Source organism: Staurois parvus, unplaced genomic scaffold (assembly GCF_062004578.1).
Source record: "Staurois parvus isolate SC_StPar_1 unplaced genomic scaffold, SC_StPar_1.0 ptg000090l, whole genome shotgun sequence".
NCBI classification, from domain to species: Eukaryota; Metazoa; Chordata; class Amphibia; order Anura; family Ranidae; genus Staurois; species Staurois parvus.
Window position 1 is genome coordinate 9,007,837 of NW_028317886.1, and position 25,143 is coordinate 9,032,979.

The 25,143-nt window shown below is 41.2% G+C and overlaps 2 protein-coding genes across 2 annotated transcripts in view; one reads left to right on the forward strand and one right to left on the reverse strand.

The window, feature by feature from the left end:
• The window catches only part of ETFDH (electron transfer flavoprotein dehydrogenase), a 44,343-nt gene extending 43,542 nt beyond the window's left edge, over nucleotides 1–801 (reverse strand). The window contains exon 1 of the mRNA XM_089670398.1: nucleotides 651–801. Coding sequence (XP_089526524.1) covers nucleotides 651–684 — 34 coding nt within the window. The 5' untranslated portion in view covers nucleotides 685–801. The remainder of the gene's footprint in view (nucleotides 1–650) is intronic.
• A 245-nt stretch (nucleotides 802–1,046) lies between these two features.
• Nucleotides 1,047–11,824, forward strand: CUNH4orf46 (chromosome unknown C4orf46 homolog). Its single transcript, XM_089670399.1, has 2 exons — nucleotides 1,047–1,176; nucleotides 10,836–11,824. Exons 1-2 carry the CDS (start codon nucleotides 1,111–1,113, stop codon nucleotides 11,022–11,024), a joined length of 255 nt encoding a protein of 84 aa, XP_089526525.1. The 5' UTR covers nucleotides 1,047–1,110; the 3' UTR covers nucleotides 11,025–11,824.
• The last annotated feature ends 13,319 nt before the right edge of the window (nucleotides 11,825–25,143 follow it).

Genomic DNA, 25,143 nt, shown 5'->3' on the forward strand with positions numbered 1-25,143 from the left:
GTGGATTGTTATGAAAGGCACATCACTCCGTTGTGTAATTTTTAGTTCACCTGACAGGGGTGTGAGCCAAGATCAGATCCATGTAAACAAGGACGCATGGGCGGATGAAAATTCCTAGCAGTTAGTGAATATGAAGGAGGAAGTTTAAATAGGGCACACCTCCCAAGGGAAGTCATTAGAGAAGACGTGAGGAGCTGGGAGTCCTCCTTCCACATGGATGTTGTGTAGTGATGACCTTTCCCCTATATTGGGATTCAACCAGCAGGGGCACTATCAGGGCTGCTGCACCCACACACATGCAAGGGCACATTCTGCAGAAGACACCACACATATATAGGGGGTCATAGCTGGAGCCTGGGGTGTTCATACAGGAGAACAAAGCACAGATTCCAGTATAACACACTCAATGCTACATGAGCTATAGGGCCAGGGCAGCTATACCTGCAATGTACATACCACAGCTACCACACAGGCATACAGCCAGGGCAGCTATACCTCCAGTGTATACACGCCCAGTTACTACTCATTCATAGAGACAGGGTAGCTGGACCTGCACTGTATTCCCCCCCCCGTTACCACACAGGCATACAGCCTGGACAGCTATACTTGCATGTATCCCCCACTAGTCATGTGACCAGCTTTCCTCTTACCTTGCGCTGTATATCTGCACAAATGTAACATCATGCTGACAGATAGTCTGCTCACAGACCGCTATGTACGCGCATAAACTCCCAGCTGGCTCTCCAGCTTCGTACTCTGCACTGACACACAGGTCAATCCACCTCAACTGCGCATGTGCAGCAATAAAGCTACCGGGAGATGTAGTTCAGACCAGCGCCCCGGAGATGACCGCCTGCACAGGGAAAACTACAACCATAGAGAAGCGGTTGGAGCGTCCAATTCTTTAGTGTTTAGCTTTGTTTTGCAGCGCAACCTTGTGCTGATAGAGAGCACAGCTGTCTGCGTCCTTTTTGCATCCTCGTTGCTTGTACTAATAAAGTTTGTATAAGAAAAAAAGGAATGTATAGGAAAACGTTCTCTGATTTGCTGATATAAGCCGACTCTGTGATTGGCTGTGCAGAGCCGGGAATTCTGAGTCTTTGTAGGGAGATGGCGAAGTCGGCGAGAGGTGACCCGCAGGAGCTGCTGGAGGAGGTGGAGCTGCAGATTGATGATGTGGGTATTGTGTATGGGGTGGTCGGATGACCGCTACTAATCACTTAGAACTAGAACAGTGACACTCATATCTATGGCCGGGGACACTCTGCGGCTGTGTGGTGGCCTTAACCCCTTCATTGCCAGTACCTGTACACCTCCCCCTTGGGCCAGAGCCACCTCTATATTTCCACCATTGCTTGTTATTATTATTATTATACAGGATTTATATAGCGCCAACAGTTTGCTCAGCACTTTACAATATAACGGGAAACAATACAGCAATGATACCGTTTAATACAAGAGGGATAGGAGGGCCCTGCTCCTTGGAGTTTACAATCTAGGAGGGAGGGGCTGGTGGTACAAAAGGTAATAACTGTGGGGGATGGACTGATAGGAAGAGTAGAAGATTCCATTATTAGCTGAAGGCAGGATAGGCTTCCCTGAAGAGATAGGTTTTCAGAGATCGCCTAAAAGTGAGCAGAATAGGTGATAGATTGGGGTAGAGAGTTCCAGAAGGGTGTGGGAAGCTCTGGAGAAGTCCCGGAAATGAGCATGAGAGGAGGAGACAAGGGAGCTAGAGAGCAGGAGGTTGTGGGAGGAGTGGAGAGGACAGCTTGGGTGATATTTGGAGACCAGATTGGTGATGTAATTGGGGGCAGAGTTATAAATAGCTTTATATAGTTAATGTTTTGCATTTTATTCATTTGGCAATAACCAAAAATGTTGAGTATCTGGCTGCTTGTCCATAAATGAATGCGTATGCCAGAAGACCCCGGTGGGATTTTATCGCAGCAATGGAAGATCATACATCTATCCAAAAAGACAGTAAAAAAATATTCAACTTTATTGCATACACTTTTTATGTTAAATACATATTTTCTAAAAGAAACATTGCTCTGGCAGTGTTCTTACAAAAGAACTCTTAATACAAGATCAAAGACCACACAAAAAGGAAAAAGAATACCCCGACGTGTTTTGATCATTCCACATTTTTTTTATTTCAGGTACTTGTATAGTGCTGTCAATTTACGCAGCGCTTTACATATATATATATATTGTACATTCACATCAGTCCCTAACCCTCAAGGGGTGTACAATCTAAGGTACATTTTAGATCTTCCCCAGGGGCATAGAGAAAAGGAAACCTAGTAAATATATAAACAGTCATGAATGAGTATACCAAAAAATAAACAAATGATCAAAAGAATTTTATCACATAGCCAAAAATAATACTTACAAAAACATATGTCAGAGCAAAAAAAAGAGACATCCAAGATGGGAGGCAGGAATCCACGTTTCGGCGGGATGCACCATCCCAAATCGCAAGAGTGGTCAGATGTAAATTACCAGGAACCAAGGGCAATTAAGGAGCACCAAAATGACCCCCCAATGGGACTGTAAGTAGTAGCACCAAAATGACCCCCCAATGGGACTGTAAGTAGTAGCACCAAAATGACCCCCCAATGAGACTGTAAGTAGTAGCACCAAAATGACCCCCCAATGGGACTGTAAGTAGTATAGAGAACAAAATAAGTTAAATTTCAAACCATCAGACAAATTAAATAGACCTGATAAAGTATGCATTCAAAAATGGTCCATAAGGAATATATCAAAAGATGGAACTGACTGTGTCAAAATCAAGCCAATATACAGAAAATAGATGGAGTTTCACTCTATGATAGATATGACTCGAGGCAATAGAATGGTAATTTGAGATGCTAATTCCTCCAAAGGATTGAAATATGCTAGATCCCATAGGACAGAGACCGAAAAAGCATGTAAAACATCAAAATAGTATGCATGCAGTTAGCAGCAATTGCCAATGGTGACATCGGAAACTGAACATTAACAATGCCATATGGGAGTGAAATATATAGTAATATACCATACAAGAAGTAAACAGCAAAAATTATTGCTTTCCAAGTCTGTAAAGAGCCGCAGAAAGCTATTTTTGTATACTGGCCTGATTTTGACACGGTCAGTTCAGTCTTTTGATCTATTCCTTATGGACCATTTTTGAATGCATAGTTTCTTATCAGATTTTTTTTAATTGGTCTGATGTTTTGAAATTATGTTTTGTTCTCTATACTACTTATAGTCCCATTGGGGGGTCATTTTGGTGCTCCTTAGTTGCCCTTGGTTCCTGGTAATTTAAATCTGACCATTCTTGCTATTTTGGATGGTGTATCCTGCCGCAACATGGATTCCTGCCTCCCACTTGGATGTCCTTTCTTTTTTGCTCTGACATATGTTTTTGTAAGACCTATTTTTGGCTATGTGATAAAATTATTTTGATCATTTGTTTATTTTTTGGTATACTCACTCATGACTGTTTATATATTTTACTAGAAAGTTTCCTTGTCTCTATGTTCCCTGAGGAAGAACTAAAATGTGGAATGATCAAAACGCATTGGAGTCTTTCTTTCTTTTAGAAATGTATGTATTTTTAACAAAAAAAAATGTGTATGTAATTGATAATTTTTTTACTATGTCTGTTTGGATATATGTATGATCTTTCATTGCTGCAATTAAGTCCCACTGGGGGGTCTTCTGGCATATGTATTCATTGGGCAATAGAAAGCCAGTGGAGGGATTGGCAGATAGGGATGGCAAATATGGAATGGTGGCTGAGTCTGGCAGCACCCTGTTAATTCAGTGATGTGTTTCTGTTTATTAAAGCAGTATTAAACCCAAAAGCAAATGTTTATTGTATTGCAGCGTAACAATTCCTACATGTGGTGGCTTCATTAGTTGTCTTATTTTAGGCTTTCTTCTATTTTCATCTTGTAATCCAGCCTGTAAGTCTTTCTCAAAAGAACAAGCTTTGCAGCAGAATGTATCAGTTACAGGGATGAGACAAACCGTTGAACACTGACAGGGGTGCTTACAATGATCAGCTTTTATTTATGTAAAATGTTTATTCCAAAAGAAACAAAACTGTTGTTCTCACTGCTCATAAAAGTGTTAGCTGGAGTTTGACTTCAATTTGTTAGTGTACTTAAATCTGCTAGTCCATCAAACACTCCTCTCCCACCAGACTGATACTGCTGCTGTCCAAAGTTGCCTCTGTTGCTCCTTTACCCAGAGTGGACGTGCTCTAATTCAGGAGGTGTCAGCAGATGACCAGGTAACAGCAGAGGGGGGGGGGGAAAGCCTAAAAAAACTAATGCAGCCACCACATCTAACGATGGGTAAGCTGCAATATATAACCTTTTTTGGTTCCATACCGCTTTTAAAATGTATTTAAAGTGGAGTTCCAGCTGCTTACTTTTAAAATACTGACCCGTACCTGTCCCACGATCCAGCGGTGTCCTCACCACGGCCGGTTTCACTGACGTCTTCTCTCCCTGGTGCCGGCATCTTCAGTGTAGGCACCCTGCTGTGACCGCTTGCGGCTTCAAAGCCAGGTGCTCACTGTGCATGCGTGTGAATGGTCCCGTAGTTTTCTGGGACCTGTCATGTTTCCTGTAAGACTATGGGGAGGACACCTTCCACTTCCGATCGCCTTAGGTGATCGCAGTGGGAGTGGGTACCTGTCAGATTCGTGTGTGTGTGTGTCTCCGTCCCCGTCCGATCAGGCCGGTAAAACACTTCCTGTTTTGGCTTCTCTATCCATGGAGACACCCTTGCACGGCAGCATTGTCAGGAGAGCATAGTGCTAGATGAACTTTACATACATAACTACAAAGTACCCCCCCCTCTCTTTTACAGATAAAGGTTTTACATAAAAGCTGACCATTGTAGGACTCCCTTTTTAATGTAAAAGTGGAGCTATACTTGCTCCCACTCCAGTAATGCGGTGTCCAGGAGCTTGCTTACTGGCTGACTTGTTCTGCTTTTCAACCCCTTTGATTGGCCAGGACAAAATAATGTTACTTCTTGGCAGGTGCTAAAATTATACAGTGCAAACAAGTAGGTGAACATGCCTAACTCCAAAGTCAACATTTTTTTTTACTTTAATTAATTCTGTGCATTGAAGTGTTACTAAACCTACAACCATAAACTCAGTGTGTGTATATGCAGTAAAGCATGCTTGTTCTATTCACTGTGGAACCTAAGGGGTTAATCCTCTGCATTGTGTAAAAAGACCGTTTAATCCTTTTTTTTTTTTCTCTGCCGCTCCTCTTGTTCAAATGTCCACGTCTTATCTCCTGATAAGACAGACTGAACCCGTAGTCACGTGCACATGCTCAGTTTAGTGTGTATTGCTAGAGAGGTTTTTTTTTTCTTTTCTTGGGAGAGTGCATGTGATCAGCACAGGGCCAATTAGCAGTGTCCAGACAGAGGGTCAGGGGTTCTGTATCCTCTTAGAGCAGAAAGAAGAAAACTCCACCTACAAGCTTTAACCAGTGCTCTGCTGAATTCACAAGACTGCTCTAAGTACTGAGAAAAAGCATTTAGAAAATTATATGTACTAAAATAATTGCATTTCCGTGTTCTGTGCACTGTGGGAAACCAGCTATAGTGAATGCAGGGTCTTGGGTTTAGTAACACTTTAAGGTAAAAAGCTCCCCACTATCTCTTCTACATGCCCCTCCCATCCATCCCACCTCACCCCATCCAACCCCTTCCCTGACTCCTCACATGGCTCCAGCACTACTCCCTTCACTTCCTGCTTTTAGAAGAGACACAGAGGACATCAGAGCCATAGACTCCTGTTGCTGTCAGTCAAACTTCTGTGAGTAGGGAACAAGGATATGGTTTCTGTGTCTATAGATGCACACAGCCCAGCTTGGAAGCGTGCACACATATATGCCTTCTTAGCACTTGGCATGCAAAGGAGGGGAGAGGGAGAAGGAGACTTGCTTTGGCAGGGGATTGGCAGAAGAGGAGGTAAGGGACGTCTCTATGCTGGTTAAAGTGTGTGTGTGTGTGTGTGTGTGTGTGTGTGTGTGTGTGTGTGTATATATATATATATATATATATATATATATATAAATTAGTTTTTTTTGTTTGTTTTTTTTTAATAAACCAAAATAGGTTGGCTTTTAGTATCATAGTATGTATTGAAAAGCCTGCTTTCTAATGGATGGATGTATTTATTTTTTTTAAAGTAAAGTTTCACTTTGGTTTCAAATCTCCAACTGCCACTTTTGCTGGACAGCTTGGTCTGTTAAAGGAATTTGAAAAATAAAAGACTTGCTGTCTGCATCACCAGGTGAAAATAAAGCAATAGAAGTCCTAAAATTAATTCAAAATAACCTATAGACCAAAAGATCTACAATGTATAAATATGAAATGGTGAAGCACTCCACACCTTATAGTGACATTCTAATGTCTCTCCACAACAAAAAGTGTGTGTGTTTTCATGATCATATAGTGTCTATAGAAATCACAGGGTTCATTAAAGTGTCACCCCTCCTGATCACCACACATGTGCAAACAATGGGCTCACCATCAGGAATTGACCCTGAGTGCACATAAGGTCAAATGTCATAGTATAGATGTTGCAATCAGTCCTTCGTCACACCTTGCAGAATGCCAACCGACACACTAATGTTCTCTCTAGGGAGCCCTCTCCCTGCTCAGTAACGCAGCTTTCACCGCATATAGCAATTCCTCAGAGATATAGGGGGACTGTGTATTGCTCTCTGGTTTAAAATTAATCTTTATTGACCTTAAAAAATTGTACTCCCATTTAAAATGATGTAACACTGCATGTACTGGTACTCACACCACTGCCTGGTCTCACTGCAGTCGTTTAGATCTCCGGTAGGCAGTGCAGAAGCTCCTCCCAGTGGCATGGAAAGACTTCAGAATTTCACTGTAAGGAGAGGAGTGCTGCACTTTTTCTTAGATTGGATTTGGGGAATATGCGATATACTTTTGTGCTAGCTAGTGGTGCACTGAAATTATTGGACTGAAAATGAAAATTCAGGTTGCATTTGGCCGAAAACTAAAATGGACAGTTTTTTTAAAAAAATTCTATATATTCTATTAAACTTTTTAATTAATATCATGCATATGAATTTCTTTTCAGCACCTTTTTGGCCAATAGGCTGCTTTCACACTGAGCAAAAAAAAAAGGCGCAAACGCTCAAGAAAAATTCATCCCTTTAAATTCAATGTATGTCTTACAAAGGTCCATTGTGATGTGAAAAATCGTGCTTGCTGCTTTTTTGGTGCATATTTGGCGAGTTAAAAAAAAAAAAAGAGCACCAAAAATGCACCTCCCTGTTGAGGCTTGGTTCACACCAATGTGTTTTTAGGGCTTTTTGCAGAAATGTACTACAGTCCATTTAACATGGTTTCCTATGGCACTCAATTGCATCTATGCTTTTTTTTTGAGCTGCTGCATTTTTAAAAGGGTCAGGGACCCTTGAAAACGCATCAAAAACGCAACATGTGTTTTGCATTTTTAATCTGGCCAAAAAATAAAAAGCCATGCACGTCAAAAACATGCGTGCAAAAGGCAAACTGCAGTGATGTCACAGGCCTGATGTGCATTGAAATTGCAGCAAAAAAGCACGTGTCACATTTTGCGGTTTTAATCTGCCCAGCAACAAGTTAGCTAAAAAAATTTCAGAAAATGCGTCAAATGTGCATGCAAACTGGACAAAACACAAACTGCATTGGTGTGAACCAGGCCAGAAATGCATTGAAACTGCATCAAAACGCACACGTGCTGCCTTTTTGATGCGGTTTTGTTTTTCGAGTCCCATCCTATGAAAAGCACCCTAAATGTGGTAAAATCGCACGTTTTCGGCAGCCATTATTGGCACCTTTTTTTCCTAACCGCAAAATGCAGATAATACTATTTTCGGCCACTGGTATATCGATGCATCCCTAGTGCTAGTCAGCTCTACATGTAAGTTTTTGGCGGGGTTGGGAAGGGGTGGAGTAACTGTGAGGCAAAGAAAAAAAAAAAACGTGTATATTACTGTTTCTAAAGTAATTTTCAATTTTTTTTTTTTTTTATAATTTTGTAGTTTTCATTTAAAAAACAAAAACTGGTGATCCTGCCATAAAGGGGCTTGTTGAATCATGGTCTCTCACTTATGTTCCTGTGTTGCCATCTTGTTGAATACGTATCTTGTGGGAGCTGTACGTGGTAATGCGATGTTTATGCAGGCCATAGATGGGTCGAAAATCGGCGTAAATTCGTCCGAAAGAATAATAGGCCGATTTTCTCATCGTTAGTGGGTGAATTTGTTGGCCATTTTTCGTGATTGACACTTTTTTTTTAATCGGTTATGTTGGACAAAAAACGGCAGATTTTGTCGATCGGCCGATTTTCACGGCAATGATGGGCAAATCGGCCGATATTTTTACCAATTAAAAAAAAAAAATGCACATGAGCCGTGACCTACAAGAAGAAGATGAAGACAAAGAAAGAACATCTGTATCTATTTTGTATCCATTTCGGATACAGATGTTTCTATTCGGATACAAATAGATACAATGTTGCAACCGCAATACTTTTAAATGTCAAAAATAATAGCGGAGTGTCCCTGCAGAGAGCTCCACTGTTATTTGACAGTTAAAAGTATTGCGGTTGCAACATTGAATCTATTTGTATCCAAATAGAAACATCTGCATCCGAAATGGATACAAATAGATACAATGTTGCAACTTTGCTATAATTTTAACGGTCAAATATAATAGCGGAGCTCTCTGCAGGGACACCGCTGTTATATTTGTCGGCCGTAGACTGGATGAAAATCGGCCGGTTGTGTGTGGGATTTTTTTTTTTTTTTTATTTTATTTATTTTTTTTAAACCGATTTTCGCCTTATCTGTGGCCTGCTTTAGTCTGAGGGAATGCCTTACTGTTGTCACCATCAGGAAATATCACCCCTGAGAAATGCCGTGCATGCATCCCTGGAATGCATACATGTCAACAACACATAGCTGTAGAGAGGCTGTAGGATATCCTTTGCAACATAGGGTGGAAATGGTATGAAATAAAAGGCGATTGTTTGATACAGTGCTTTAGAAAGCAGATTGTTGTTCAGTGAGGGTTTACATAAACTTTAATGCAACAGGTAGATATTTAGTGGTTTCTGACCGAGAATGTGTATAATTGCTGCTGATTCCTAACCCCCAACTGTCCCTTATTTGGGACTAAATCCCTCGGTATCTCATTCTTCCTCAGTTCTCCATTTTGCTTTAATGTATAGAAGTGTAATACTCCACTAAACCTTTTTTTTTTTTTTTTTTTTTTTTTTTATTATACTGAATTTGCAAAGTAACAAATACAATATAATGGAAGAGTAGAGCTGAGCAAAACATTTTTGAGTTTAACCAATAATGTTTTGCATATTCATTCTTCTAGCCTGTATAATTAATGGTGTGGCAGGGGTGTTCTCCACCTGTGTGTCATGTAGATATAGTCAGTGGTGTTTGCAGTAAGATTGTTGTGTAACTACTCATTTGTGCCCACATAAGAGGGCTCAGTCACTGGCTTTTCTCCTGGGGAAAATGTTCACTAAAGTGTTACTAAACCCACCAGCGTCTGTATATGCAGTAAAGCATGCTAGTTATACTCACCGTGGAACCAAAGGGGCTGATCCTTTGCATTGTGTAAAAAGGCTTTGATCCTGACTTCTTTGATCCTACCCTTTTTCTGTCCCCAATCCATCTGCCGTAGTACAAAACAGCAGTGGCAGGTCTGCACATGCTCTGTTTGGTGTGTATTGCCAGAGAGGTGTGTGGAAGTTGTTGTTTTTTTTTGGGTTTTTTTTGGGGGGGGGGTGCATGTAATTAGCACAGGGCCAATCAGTGCTCTACAGACCGAGGGTCAGGGGTCATGCACCCTCATAGAACAGCAGAGAATGAAAATTCCTCCAAGATTAGCCAGTGCTCGCCCAGACACTGATAGAAGTCAAGTCACAAGACTGCTATATACTGATAAGTTATTTAGCAGTTTATATTTACTAAAGTTATTACATTTTAATGTTCTGTGCACTGTGGGAGACTGGATATAGTGAATGCAGGGTCCTGGGTTTAGTAACACTGAAGAAGATATGCTTTTAAACCAAATCTGCCGAATAAAACAATAACTGGTTCTCTTGACAAGCTGAAACATACTATCTCTCAATTGCTTTGCTCTCCCCTTCTGTTTCATTTGTCTGCTGGGGCCCATGGAAATACCTCGTACTTCCAGGTATGAGGGAGGACAGGACCTTCTCCTCTTAGGCCTATGCCACAATAGTGATTTCTACAGAGGACCCAGTTTCTATGGCATTGATCCTTCACTGGTTTTGCAGTGAGTGTGCAATGCCATAGAAAATGGTGAGTAGTTTCCCTGCCAACCCTAGCAATCCTGTTGTTGATAGGTTGTCGCTAGCGACAAGGTGGCTGGCGTGACAAAGGCATTACTTCCAAGATGCCATGCTTGGGGCCTTAGTGACCTATTTGCAGGCATAAAATTGTACTGAGGAGAAGGCCCTCAACCAAGTGTTGATGTGGAAAAGAATGAGACTTGGGATCACCATGTTTTCCTATGAGGCTGTGGGCTGGTTGAAGGATTTCAGTGGCACATAGGCAAATGGGGTGAAAGCTGGGGGCTGTGATAGGCATCTTTTCACTGTGTGTTGATGTGTTCTGTGTGTGAGGGTTTTTGTTTTTTTGTTTAAGTTCAAGGTCCACTCTAATAAATTTACATCCTATAAAAAAACATGGGTGTTAAAGTTGGTAAACATTTATAGTTTTATTATTGCTATGATTGTTTTACAGGCTGCCTTTTCATTGACCAAACTGCTTGAAGCAACATCAACTTTATCATCTCAGGTGGAAGAGCTTGCAGCTAAATGCACAGAAAATGCCCGTTTCCTGAAGGCCTGGCGAAACCTTTTGAAAGAGGGTTATCAGTCTTTGCAGCCTAACACTGACCCTGTGGCAGAGCTTCCAGGATCTGGGCCATGACTTCTTTCTCATCTTACCTGACAGGATACCATACACTTTAACTGCTAGCAGGCATGGATGTAAGAGATACCTTTTGCCATGTGCTTAGCTGCACTTTCACATTGAGGAATAATAATGAAACACAAACTGACCTTGCTTGACAATACTAGTCCTAAAGGTGGAATTTTACATTTAATAACACCATTTTGGGACATTTTGCAGACTTATGGATGTGTGTTGTTTTCAGAACCATCATGCCTTTTTTTTTTTTATTTTTATTAAATATCTGTGTAAAATATATTGCATTGTTTAGTAATAACTCCACTCTTGGATAAAATGTGTATGTAGAAGTATGCACAGTGCCCCAGGGCCAGAAACTCCCTGAAGCTATGTAATCCATATAAATGGGGAAATAAAAATGTGTGGTGTGCTATCTCATCATAAATAGAACCATAAGCTTTAGAAACACAAAGTGACAGTCCAAGAAAATATTTTACTCCAATAATAAATGTCCAATCCAGTATATGTTGCATTAACATCCAGCAAAATCAACACCATGCTTGACTTGTGGCCACACTCCCTGCTCACCTTGACCATTGACCTAGAAATTATAATAGGCCAAAAACTTGCTTTATAAGGAAAATGTGTCTCCAAATTTCTGATCTGTGACGTTTTCCTTCCAAGTATTATGCTTCTTTTAATCTCCAGATCCGTGCAAAATAAAACAAAAACATACCATAGTGCAACACTGTTTTATATAACCAAAAATTAAACGTGTTACAATATCCACTCTCATTAAACAAATTATATACAATTCTGAATTATAGTGAACATATATGCATTACTCCACCGTGCCAACTATATTGTGTTTCCCATCCCCGGGTAGGTGCATCATGCACTCCCCTTCCCTGACGTAACAAAAAGGTCATAAACGCTTAGGGATGAAACCAAATTCTGCTTATCCACTGCCGATCCTTGGTTACTTCATTAGTTCTGGCCCTTTAAGGGAACATGCTCTTGTATATCCAGTGGAATTAAGCTGTATATGATCAAAAATAAAGTGAATAGAGCATAGTGCAACCCCATATAATATGAACACTTTATTCAAATAAAAAATTAATTCACAAAAGTATTGAATCAAAAGCATATCACAGCCATCAATCGAAATGGTTCCTCACATCCCTCGTGCCGGTTTGGGCATGACTTGAAGTGATGTCACTAGACTCCACCCAACATGTTTCACCAAAGGTCATGTGACTTCTTCAGGTAGTAACCTATCAAAAGAGAAACTCATCGGACGGAGTCTTCTGTGATGTCACCACGTTCTGACCGGCGGAACGACACCGCAGTTGATTTGAATTTGTATTGAATAAATCTTTGTGTTTTATCGGGTTGCACTATGAAGTCTCTTCTGTTCTAATCCTTCTCTACACTGTAGGGCGAGTGGTTTGGTGTGAGGAATTCGTCCAGGTGAGCCCGTAGCTGTCCATCCATCTCCCTCGATATTGATAGCACGGGTGTCCGTGTGGAATCTGGACACCATCTGCTCGTTTTGATCTCTTGATTTGGGATCAAATTGGTTTGGTAGGAGGCTGATTTGTTTGGTGTGGCGAGCACTTGTGGACACCATAGCAATTTGTTGAAGATTATGTTCAGCACCTTCACATTGAATTTGGGACTTATTAAGTATTTTATGTTACGGACATTGATTCATAGCACCTTATATGCATTCTTTGTACACTTGCATATGTGAATTTGTGGTTCATTTTTTGTTTATCGTGTCAGGATTAATCAGTGTACAGTGCACTTATTTATTTATGATTATTCTAGTATTCAGGAAGAGAGCAGCTGCAGTTCACTATATAAATTTTTATTTAATTCATAGATATACATATATTTTCACTTTTATTCACATTACATGTTAGGTGTAGTGCAGATTTTTGTTTTCACATACCATGCACAGGTGCATGAGATTCTGCATGAACCAGCTTTAGTAAATAAACTCCAGTGTGCAGTAAAATCAGAGTAAGCAATTTCTATACACAAGAGGAGTATGTACAACTGTGAAAGACCTGAAGGTAAGTTGGCAGTCAGTTGTAATGTAATGGTTTTGTACACATACCATAGGTAAACTGTATTACTCATCATTTTAATTATTTACTATCTTTTGACACAAAACCAGGAGAGGTTTAGTGGTTGTAAAATATTTTGTCAGCTTCATTTTTCATGTTATCATTTGGTTTGGGATGGTTGCTGCTATGCAGATGAGGTGATCTAAGCTGACCTTACGCCAACACCCCTTTCCCAATTAGTTCTTTGCCTTGACCTCTTTAATATTGGGAGTTAGTGGCTGCTGTCAGTCTTCTCTTTAGGGAGATGGGTGGCCTTATTCTTTGAATATGTGCAGCAGCTGTCAGCTGGTTTTAGATAATTGCAGCATTAACTGATAGGAGCCTTTGATTTTAGATAAGTTGATTTGACACCACTAATCAGGAGATGGCTAAAATTTGATTTAGTTCTCCTGCTCAAAGGCCTGGGTCATTGTGTTGCTTTGTCCTGACAATTGTCTAAGAAACCATTTAACCCTTGGTTAACACCTAAGTGTTTTCTGCAGCGTTTTGCAGAAACTCGGTACAGTCCATTTACCATGATTTCCTATGGGACAGGTTCATACCTCTGCGTGTTCACCCGGTGCATTTCTTGGAAAGGGTCAGACTTTTTTTTTTTTTTACGCACAATGTTGCGTTTTTGGTTCTATAGACTTCAATGGGAATGCTGCAGAAAAGCATGTATTGCTTTTTTATCCATTTGTGATGCGTTTTGCATATAAAATCTGCCTAGCAACAAGAAAAATTAAAAAATAAAATGGCAAAAACGCAACGCAGAAACACATCAACCGCAACCTGCATCGGTGTGAACCTAGAGTTAAGCTTTTTGCAATCACAAATCTTTTACTGCTTCTAACCCTTTCAAGGATTTGTGCTTTTGAAGTGTACATATCTTTTACTGCTCTTCCCCAGTGGTTTAACCATTGTCTCCATTTCCCTATTGTCATGTTTCACATGACTGTCATATGCCTTTAAGAGTTTCTATATTTTGTTCCTGCTCCTCCCTTTCCTTTGGTTTAGTTAATGCTGTATACAGTCAGGTCCATAAATACTGGGACATTGACACAATTCTAACATTTTTGGCTGTATATACCACCACAATGGTTGTTGTCCGTGGTCTTCTGGGTCTTTTGGTGTTGTTGAGCTCGCCGGGGCGTTCCTTCTTTTTAAGGATGTTCCAAACAGTTGTTTTGGCCACGCCTAATGTTTTTGCTATCTCTCTGATGGGTTTGTTTTGTTTTTTCAGCCTAATGATGGCTTGCTTCACTGGTAGTGACAGCTCTTTGGATCTCACCTTGAGAGTTGACAGCAACAGATTCCAAATGCAAATAGCACACTTGAAATGAACTCTGGACCTTTTATCTGCTCATTGTAATTGGGATAATGAAGGAATAACACACACCTGGCCATGAAAGAGCTGAGAAGCCAATTGTCCCATTACTTTTGGTCCCTTAACAAGTGGGAGGCACATATGCAAACTGTTGTAATTCCTACACCGTTCACCTGATTTTGATGTAAATACCCTCAAATTAAAGCTGACAGTCTGCAGTTAAAGCACATCTTGTTCGTTTCATTTCAAATCCATTGTGGTGGTGTATAGAGCCAAAAATGTTAGAATTGTGTCGATGTCCCAATATTTATGGACCTGACTGTAGATAGCCCACTCCCTTCCCAGAAATGCATTGCAGCTCTAGCCTCATGTCCTGGAGCAGGAAACATGATCTTTTGAAACATGATCTGATGTTCATTGTTGTAAGATTCTCTCAGTTTATGGAATAAACTTCACAAGATGTCTTATCGATTTGAGTCACTGACTGTGGTATCCAACTGAGGTTGAAGTTATCGCTATCTCATCACAACTGTAAGTTACAGAGATCACACTATCAATGTTTAGATTGGAGAGACAGAACACCTATAGTTGTGTATCTGTGTTTAGATATTTACTATGGGTGTGGATCAGCACTACACAGACTTTCTATTTTCCTTAGTGCTATCCGTGCAGAGAATTTACTCAAAAGATTGAAAGACTGTGAATGGACATTTCTTTACAGGGGTGGAGTACATCATGTGGACGTGCAGGTGCAGAATTTTGAATAGTTTGAGGAAAAGCTATTGTTACCTCCTAGGCCCCATAGTGAAGATCTCACAGGAGTGAAGTTACAGGCTTGTACTATGACCAGCTGCTGGGAGAGGCACTTACCGATTTAGTCTGAATTCACATCTTTACACAGTATTAACGTGTTTTAAAGGCATTGTAATGGGATGTGCATTTCTTTCATTCTGAAGGGCCCCTCAGCACAAATATATAAAATAAGCACATATCTAAATATGGTGTGCTGAGCTGTCAACTAATAATTCAGCTGTGTTGATTCAAAATTAATGGGTTGCATGCAACAGTGTAAACGGGTCCATAATCTTCTGTAGTCTGAGACCTGGATGATGTGAATATCAAGGGTGCAGTCATGTCCACCAACATGAAATAAGTAGTCAGCTGAACACCCCTGTAATGTATGGGAATTTTGCAGATATACTGTAGTTTGCCAGAAAATGAGGAGAAACATCCTAAAATCCCTTGTCTTTACCTTTCAGTGCTATTTCCATGTAAAATATATGCAGGACCCCATGCCCTCTTCAAAAATTAAGCTGTTCCATGTGTTCCTTTACCTCACTGGATGCAGACTCCTAGTTACTATCTTACTACGTGTAACCAACTTAGGTGCTAGTAGTAAAAGATTCAAATGTAATGTTCAGTCCTCTCTATACTTTGTAACTAGCCTTCTTACTAACCAAATATTTCAGACATAAACAGACATGTTTGTACAGCTTGACAACACATTCACTTCAGAAGGAAACTGGCAATTAACCACATTATTGGTTTACCTGCAAGAGGTCTCTGCTCTTTCCAGAAAAACTATCAAACCTCTCACTGCAATACTTTGTAAAACCAAAAGAGATCTGTCTATCTGTTATTGGAGGATAAACACCGAGTACTGGGTTACAGGCTGGCCCAGCATACCGTTTGCAATGAATCATACCCAGTCTACCAACTGAAGTAATTATTCAGAAAGCAAGTTCCACAATGATCTTGGAAAGCATTTTAGTGATCCAGGTGGATTTTATAGAAACCTTCCTGATGACTTGGCAACTTTGGTTTGACCACCATGGTAATGTGAGTTTAGGAGCCTCCACCTTCTATATGATCATAAAGAACATCTGTGATAATTCCGTAGTTAATACAGCTTACACCACTGGTTATATTGGGGGACACTAAAAATGGATCACACAGAATCTGGTGCAGCTCTGCATAGTGACCAATCAGCTTCTAGGTTTTATTGTCAACGCTCAAGTTAGAAGCTGTTTTATTATTATGTAAAGGTGCACCAACTTCTTTGTGCCTCAGTTTTAGTAAATCTGACCCATTGTCTCCATCTTAGCCATACTGATGTCTTTCTGAAAAACCTTTGGAAAATTTGGAACTTATTACTTACCATCAGTGTTGCTTGCCCTGTTAATATATCTAGTAGTACACATAAGCCTGCCCATCAAAAATTGATTATTAAAGCAAGCAAAAACGTGATGTGCACAGTAACCTTTAGAAACACTATATTTTCCTGTTCATTAGTACAAGGATAAAGTATGTGTATTGTTTCTGCATATTGCACATTGTTGTTTGCCTTATTAAAGCATAACTCTAGCTGTAAAAATAAGAGACAGCTTTCACTGCAATACCCACCGTGTCCTGTCCTCTACCAGATGGATCTTCTCTGATGGCTGAATGACGGCTAGCATCATTCAACCTATTTCCTTTCCAATGATGCACCCTCAGGATCTGTTATGTTGACCTGGGCTCACAGTACTGAATCACAAAATGTTACTTGCATATCATAATGTGAACACAATTCAGTGCAAAAGTAAGGGATCTCCCACTGCTGCCACCAGCGACAGACCCATGGTGGTACCAGAGTGGCCAGAGGACCTGTGGAAAAGAGGTATGTACAGTCAGGTCCATAAATATTGGGACATCGACACAATTCTAACATTTTTGGCTCTATACACCACTGCAATGGATTTGAAAAGAAACGAACAAGATGTGCTTTAACTGCAGACTGTCAGCTTTAGTTTGAGGGTATTTACATCCAAATCAGGTGAATGGTGTAGGAATTACAACAGTTTGCATATGTGCCTCCCACTTAGTAAGGGACCAAAAGTAATGGGACAGAATAATAATCATAAATCAAACTTTCACTTTTTAATACTTGGTTGCAAATTCTTTGCAGTCAATTACAGCCTGAAGTCTGGAACGCATAGACATCACCAGACGCTGGGTTTCATCCCTGGTGATGCTCTGCCAGGCCTCTACTGCAACTGTCTTCAGTTCCTGCTTGTTCTTGGGGCATTTTCCCTTCAGTTTTGTCTTCAGCAAGTGAAATGCATGCTCAATCGGATTCAGGTCAGGTGATTGACTTGGCCATTGCATAACATTCCACTTCTTTCCCTTAAAAAAACTCTTTGGTTGCTTTTGCAGTATGTTTTGGGTCATTGTCCATCTGCACTGTGAGGCGGCGTCCAATGAGTTCTGAAGCATTTGGCTGAATATGAGCAGATAATATTGACCAAAACACTTTAGAATTCATCCTGCTGCTTTTGTCAGCAGTCACATCATCAATAAATACAAGAGAACCAGTTCCATTGGCAGCCATACATGCCCATGCCATGACGCTACCACCACCATACTTCACTGATGAGGTGGTATGATTAGGATCATGAGCAGTTCCTTTCCTTCTCCATACTCTTCTCTTCCCATCACTCTGGTACAAGTTGATCTTGGTCTCATCTGTCCATAGGATGTTGTTCCAGAACTGTGAAGGCTTTTTTAGATGTCGTTTGGCAACCTCTAATCTGGCCTTCCTGTTTTTGAGGCTCACCAATGGTTTACATCTTGTGGTGAACCCTCTGTGTTCACTCTGGTGAAGTCTTCTCTTGATTGTTGACTTTGACACACATACACCTACCTCCTGGAGAGTGTTCTTGATCTGGCCAACTGTTGTGAAGGGTGTTTTCTTCACCAGGGAAATAATTCTTCGGTCATCCACCACAGTTGTTTTCCGTGGTCTTCCGGGCCTTTTGGTGTTGCTGAGCTCACCGGTGCGTTCCTTCTTTTTAAGAATGTTCCAAACAGTTGTTTTGGCCACGCCTAATGTTTTTGCTATCTCTCTGATGGGTTTGTTTTGTTTTTTCAGCCTAATGATGGCTTGCTTCACTGATAGTGACAGCTCTTTGGATCTCATCTTGAGAGTTGACGGCAACAGATTCCAAATGCAAATAGCACACTTGAAATTAACTCTGGACCTTTTATCTGCTCATAGTAATTGGGATAATGAGGGAATAACACACACCTGGCCATGGAACAGCTGAGAAGGCAATTGTCCCATTACTTTTGGTCCCTTAACAAGTGGTAGGCACATATGCAAACTGTTGTAATTCCTACACCGTTCACCTGATTTGGATGTAAATACCCTCAAATTAAAGCTGACAGTCTGCAGTTAAAGCACATCTTGTTTGTTTCATTTCAAATCCATTGTGGTGGTGTCTAGAGCCAAAAATGTTAGAATTGTGTCGATGTCCCAATATTTATGGACCTGACTGTATATTCTATTAGGTGTATCTTGGGTAGAAAATCCCACATGATTTGCAATGTTCCCCAACTTGGAAAGCTTTCAAAATTCTACAATAATATTGGCAAATTGCACTTTTCAACAAGATGAAGATACCTTCAGCTATGTTATTGTTCATTAAATGGAACCCCTGTATCTCATAAACATATCTTTATGCAGTGTTTTCATGCATCTACACTATATTGCCAAATGTATTGGGACACCCCTCCAAATCATTAGATTTAGGTGTTCCAATCAACTCCATGGCCACAGGTGTATAAATTCAAGTACCTAGGCATGCAGACGGCTTCTACAAGCATTTGTTAAAGAATGGGTCACTCTCAGGAGCTCAGTGAATTCAAGCGTGGTACCATGATAGGTTGCCACCTGTGCACTAAGTTTATCCGTGAAATTTCTTTACTACTAAATATTCCACGGTCAGTAACTGGCAACAACAGCAACTCAGCCATGAAGTGGTAGGCCATGTAAAATGGCAGAGCCGGGTAAGCGCATGCTGAAGCGCACAGTGCGCAGAAGTCGACAACATTCTGCAGAGGCAATAGCTAAGGATCATCAAACTTCATGTGGCCTTCAGATTAGCTCAAAAACAGTGCATAGAGAGCTTCATGGAATGAGTTTCCATGGCCTAGCAGCTGCATCCAAACCTTACATCACCAAGTGCAATGTAAGGCATCAGATGCAGTGGTGTAAAGCACGCCGCCATCACATTTCTCTGGTAATCTGATGGTCGTGTCTGGGTTTGGCGGTTGCCAGGAGAATGGTACTTGCCTGAGTGCATTGTGCCAAGTGTAGTTTGGTGGAGGGGGCATTATGGTGTGGGGTTGTTTTTCAGGGGTTGGGCTTGGCCTCTTTGTTCCAGTGAAGGGAACTCTTAAGGCGTCAGCATACCAAGACTTTTTGGACAATTTCGAACTCCAAACTGTGGGACCAGATTGGGGATGGCCCCTTCCTGTTCCAACATGACTGTGCACAAAGCAAGGTCCATAAAGACATGGATGAGCGAGCTTGGGTTGGAGGAACTTGACTGGCCTGAGCTCAACCAGATAGAACACGCTGAGATGAATTAGAGCGGAGACTGCGAGCCAGGACTTCTTGTCTGACATCAGTGCCTGACCTCACAAATGCACTTCTGGAAGCATGGTCAAACATTTCCATAGACCTACTCCTAAACCTTGTGGACAGCCTTCCCTGAAGAGTTGAAGCTGTTATAGCTGTAAAGGGTGGGCCAACTCAATACTGAACCTTACGGACTAAGACTGAGATGCTATTAAAGTTCAGGTGCGTTTTACAGTCAGGTGTCCCAATACTTTTGGCAATTATAGTGTATGCTTTGATCTGTTATGTACAACCTTAATTTATAAAATAGTGTTTCCACAAAATAATGCCATTAACTAGATGCACACCGTTAACCAAGCAAAATGCATCTTTGATAGCTCTACTATTTAGTGGTGTGTGGGTTTTGTTTTTTGCCAGTGTGATGAAGGTCAAGTTGCTATTAGCAAGAAGGATAAATATTTTATAGTGACAAAAACAACATACACTGGTTTGAAGGAAACATTTTTGGTTCTTTTACTAGCTTTGTTCCTCTGTTGGGGAATTGAGTGCCTCCATTGTGGAAATACACACATTTCCTCGTACCTTTGCTGCAGCAATGAATTTTGAACTGAGTTTAACTCAGACAGAATAAACTCAAAAAGCAAGTATAATGGTTTTAAAACAAGTTTATTGTATTTTTGAATAAGTTACTGATTTTTTTTTTTGTTATTTTTTTACAATATGACATCTTTGGTTTACAAATATACATTTGTGACTAGAGTACATATTATGCACCCATGACACAGAATTTAGACTGTTACAGGTTTTCTAAAGATGGAGGATACAGAGGCGGATCATCCACAAGGTAGATTAGGTAGGAGGTGTGCATCTGGTTGATGCCTAGGGGGATAAGCTCCAAACTTCATTTGACTGCAGTAAACGAGGAGAACAGCACAAGAGTTGCAGCTATTGGTTTAAACTAAGGATACAAATACTCCAAATTAAAAATTCCATATTTATCTCATTGAAGAAAATGAAAACTTTTTTTTTTTCCACTTTTTATTTATTTTTGTCTTGACCTCAAATAAATAAAATATATGTAAACATCATTTTACATTCCCTTTTATACTGTATTTCTATGAAACATCCGGGGTGAATGGCACAAATGGCATAGATACAAGTTCTGTTTTATCTGTGCTGTTGATTAATAATGGAGCTGAAATAATTTTATAGTGTCACCAAGCTTTCCCTGCCATGACAAAATGTAGTATGAAAAATCAGAAAAGTTATGATATAATATATACAATATTAGAGAAGTGTGATCTAAAATACCATGGCCATTTTGCCCAACTTATTGTCAAGGATCTATAATGCCTGTTCATACAGTACCTCTTTATCCAGCTAATACTTTTAAATCAAACATCTTAAAGCAGACTGAGATATTCTAGACCTGCTGCTCATACTTATTGCTGTTTAAAAAGAGACCCTTCAAATAGCTGCCACATAGAGCATGGTCCCTGTGAATTAGACTGTTCACTGACTCACTGATACTTCTGCTGTGGCCAAGAGTGGATTTTGTATGAGGTACAGGCACTGGTTGGCTGCTGCAAGAGAAAGGTAAGCCTTTTTAGGGATATCAAGTTTTTTGGGGGTTTTTTTTATGGCAAGCAGTAGAAGTAAAGTCAATGTTTTTTAAATGGCGTAATTAGTGTCACAGAAACGCCTAGAATGCACTTGGGTCAGTTGGCTGTATTTTAAAGAAATGGGCTGAGGGGGGAGCTCCTACACCTTCCTTTACAGTTACACTTTCCTTACAATCAATTATGTAAAGCTGCCACTTTGATGAAAAGCAGGCACCCTAAGGTTTCTGCAATACCTTTCAAAGTCTTTTCAAGTGATTTAGGGCCCCCAAAAGCTTTGGCTTTGTAATATGCAAATCCTGACTGTGAAGCTGGCCTACCTCTTCCCATGCCTGACTACTGGATACTGAGTTCACCAATCACATTTATGGACTATTAGTACTGTAGATTGGGTAGGCTGGACCTTAACGCTACTTCCCAAAGTTGCTATTTGCATATCAGACAGGCTTTGAGGGTCCCACGGCACTTGAGAATACTTTTAAAAAGAATGCACAAAAGCACGATTTATGTGGTAGCTTCTGAAAGTTTTGTTCTTGTTCTTGTGTTAGACCGGGGTCAGACTGACCATTCGGGCACTGCCCGAGGGCCCGGGGTCAGTAGAGGGAAAATTGTCACCAGCACACCAAGGATCACCAATATGGGTCTAAAGGTTTTAATGAACGATCACATAGTTACAGCAAGGCAACGTTTCGGAGTCTCACAGGACCCCTTCATCAGGCATGTGACGATCACATTTTTCCTTGCTGATATTGTTCGGTTCCAGCCGACGGTCGCTGCAGCACCGATTTATACACACAGCCATTTTTAACGCAGGAACCTGTGCGTTTGGACTATACACTTGCATTGGGGTCAGTAGAGGGCCCCATGAGAGGCTCGGTCCATCCCCTGGATTTGCCGACAGCTTTTATGCAAAAAGAAGATTTAGGCAAGCCCCGAGGAGGCAGTAAGCTGTGGGCTGCATGTGCTGGTGCCTGCTGCTTCTCCCTCTGTCCGGAGTGTCAGGGCCTGAGCGGCTCTCTGTGTTCCCCAGCCTGTCACGCTTGAGTAGCACACAGCCAAGGGAAGTGTTCTAGTGTGCTTCAAGTCCGATAGGCGGATCCTGCACTGTGCTTGGATCGGTGCCTGCTGCACTGCTGTGGAGCTTCTGTAAACAGGTGAGAGAAGGTGGGGTGGGGGGTCATTTGTGCAGAGAGTTAGCTGTAGTGAGGTTGGGGGCTAGTGCAGAGGTGCGGGGGGGTTGGGTTGTTGGCTGTGAAGAGGAGGGGAGGGGGCGCTGAAGGGAAGGAGGGTGAATTTGTGAAGAGGTGAGAGCACTGGGGAGGGTGATTTGTGAAAAGGAGGGGGAGCACTGAAGGGGATGGTGGGGGGGCACTGAGCAGCGTGAAGAAGAGGGGGGGTTTGCAAAGAGGTGGGTGCACTGAATGGGAGGGGGATTTGTGAAGAGGTGAGAGCACTGATTTTATTCTGTGCCTTGTGTGATACAAACACCTCAGCACTGCACAGTGCGTACTCCTGAGTACAATGTGTTATGCAATACTGCGTGTGGTACTCTGTATCTCTTGTGCAATGTGTAGATTTTTTTTGGTGCTGCTCTAGATCTCTCCGTAAGTATCGCCAAGGTTGGGGGTAAGGAGTTGGCCAGGGAGGGTGAGTTTCTACACCTGAGAAAAAATGCCCTGGCTACAAGTAATAAACCTAGCTCCCCCTCACCTCCTGGCTGCAGAAAGGACCAATTAGAGAAACCAGTGGTAATGATGCACAGTAGCCTAGAGCAACCAATTAGTAAGCGGTAATGATGCACAGTCACTTATAGCAACCAATCAGTGAGCACAATGATATGCAGTAACCCCTAGCAACCAATCAGTGAGCCTTAACCAATCAGAGTATGGACAAGTTTTTTATGTTTACGGTATTAAAGTTTTTTTTTTTTTTAGATAAGTCTATGGGCATGTTTGTTTTTTTGGGATGTTGTAGTGGAGAACGGCAGAGGGGGGCCCAAGAAAATTTTTGCCCAGGGTCCAATCAATATTAAAGATGGCCCTGGATATGACGCAAGAGTGCACTCAGTGTTTAGATATTATTATTATATATAGGGAATAGCACGCAGTGTACGGACATCAGTGTTATACATAGGAACTAGCAGTCACATAAAATATATATATATATATATATATATATATATATATATATATATATATTTATCACTGAGTGCTTCTCAGTGTTCAGATAGCAGTGTTTTATATAGGGCGTAACATCGGGGCATTTCTTGCTATTTGGCACCGTGCTTTCTGTGGGTGTGGCTTGAGTGTGGGTGAGGACACGGGGCCCCATAATCTTCTATTGCCCGGGGGCCCCATGAGTTGTCAGTCCGCCCCTGTGTTAGACTGAACCATTCCTTGATTACAAGTTTAGGCTATTCCAATACCCATTTGCAAGCACTCAGGTAGTTTGAGCTAGTTCAGAGGACCTGAACCACTGCTACTAAGTCCTATGAAGACTGAGATTGAGGTCTGCAGTCACTTTTGTAGCAGTTGTTTTCTTATTCCGGGTCACAATCCTGTGCAATGTTCTTCTGTCTCTTTCAGTCAGTTGACCATGTCGACTACACTTATGCCTATCAGACAATGTTTTCCCAGAAACTGTATATACTGTACCTCACGACCCAGCAAATAAATTGACAACTTCAGTCAGAGGCACTAGCAAAGCGGGCACCAACATTATGCCCTCTTTGAAGCACAGTAAGCTCTCACGACTCCATATTTCTAGTAGCACATACAGCGAATTACAAAAGTGAGGCTTCCCGCCTGTTATCTAGGTGTCACACAGCGGAAGCAAAAGAATGTTGCATCACTTCAACGTGAAACATGTCATCACTTTCACACCAGCAAATCATGTAGTGTTTCCATTTTTTATCTAACTCCTGTAGAAATGCCACACCACAGCTAAAAGGTTCAGCTACAACCTTATTAAAAAAAAAAAAGTTGGGGTCAATCCAAAATGCATCTGTCGCAAACGTGCGCAATACACAATGAAGGATGCAAACTCCATTTTGTTAAGAGTATCCATTTTCTCCCCTCACTCCCTCCCCCTCCCTCTCTGAGAGGAGACATTTGGCCAGCGTGTGTGTGTGTGTGTGTGCGCTGGTTGTGAGTCACTGGCATCTCTGAGCTAGGTGCCTAGCTGTCTCGGAAAGCTGTACCATTTCACACCTCGGAAGAGATGAGGCAAGCTTTCTCAGGAATTGAGAGAGATTCCACCCTAATAAAACCTAACTCAGCGTAGGTTACAGAATCAGATAACCTCTGTTAAAACCATGTTTTCCCCTATGTCTCATATCTTGGAATATGAGAGACTTACATAAAAGCCGGACATATCATCAGATGGACGATGAGCAGGCGAACAGTTTGATGGGTCATTCGGACGCACAGGAAAGCAGAAAAATAGATCTCGCGAACCGTTTAGCATACACTTTCATAATTCACATCTAATCAATCCTCAGACTTGTCTGCATAATAATCTACCCGCGGGTGGGATGTCACTTGTGCATAGGAAAAGTTATAGGCCAAATATGAGTTATGGGAGATTTTTGCTCTAGTTGAGGTATCCACCATCTCTCCACACCCTAAGCGGAGACTGGTCCTTGACTGCAGAGCCACCCCCTGCTGGGGACTACAAAACCGGC

Bases quoted from the DNA above. Each gene is read 5' to 3' on its own strand.
- CUNH4orf46 (XM_089670399.1), top strand. From the start codon at position 1,111: ATGGCGAAGTCGGCGAGAGGTGACCCGCAGGAGCTGCTGGAGGAGGTG. The intron at 1,177-10,835 runs GTGGGTATTGTG...ATTGTTTTACAG, and splicing joins TGGAGCTGCAGATTGATGAT to GCTGCCTTTTCATTGACCAA.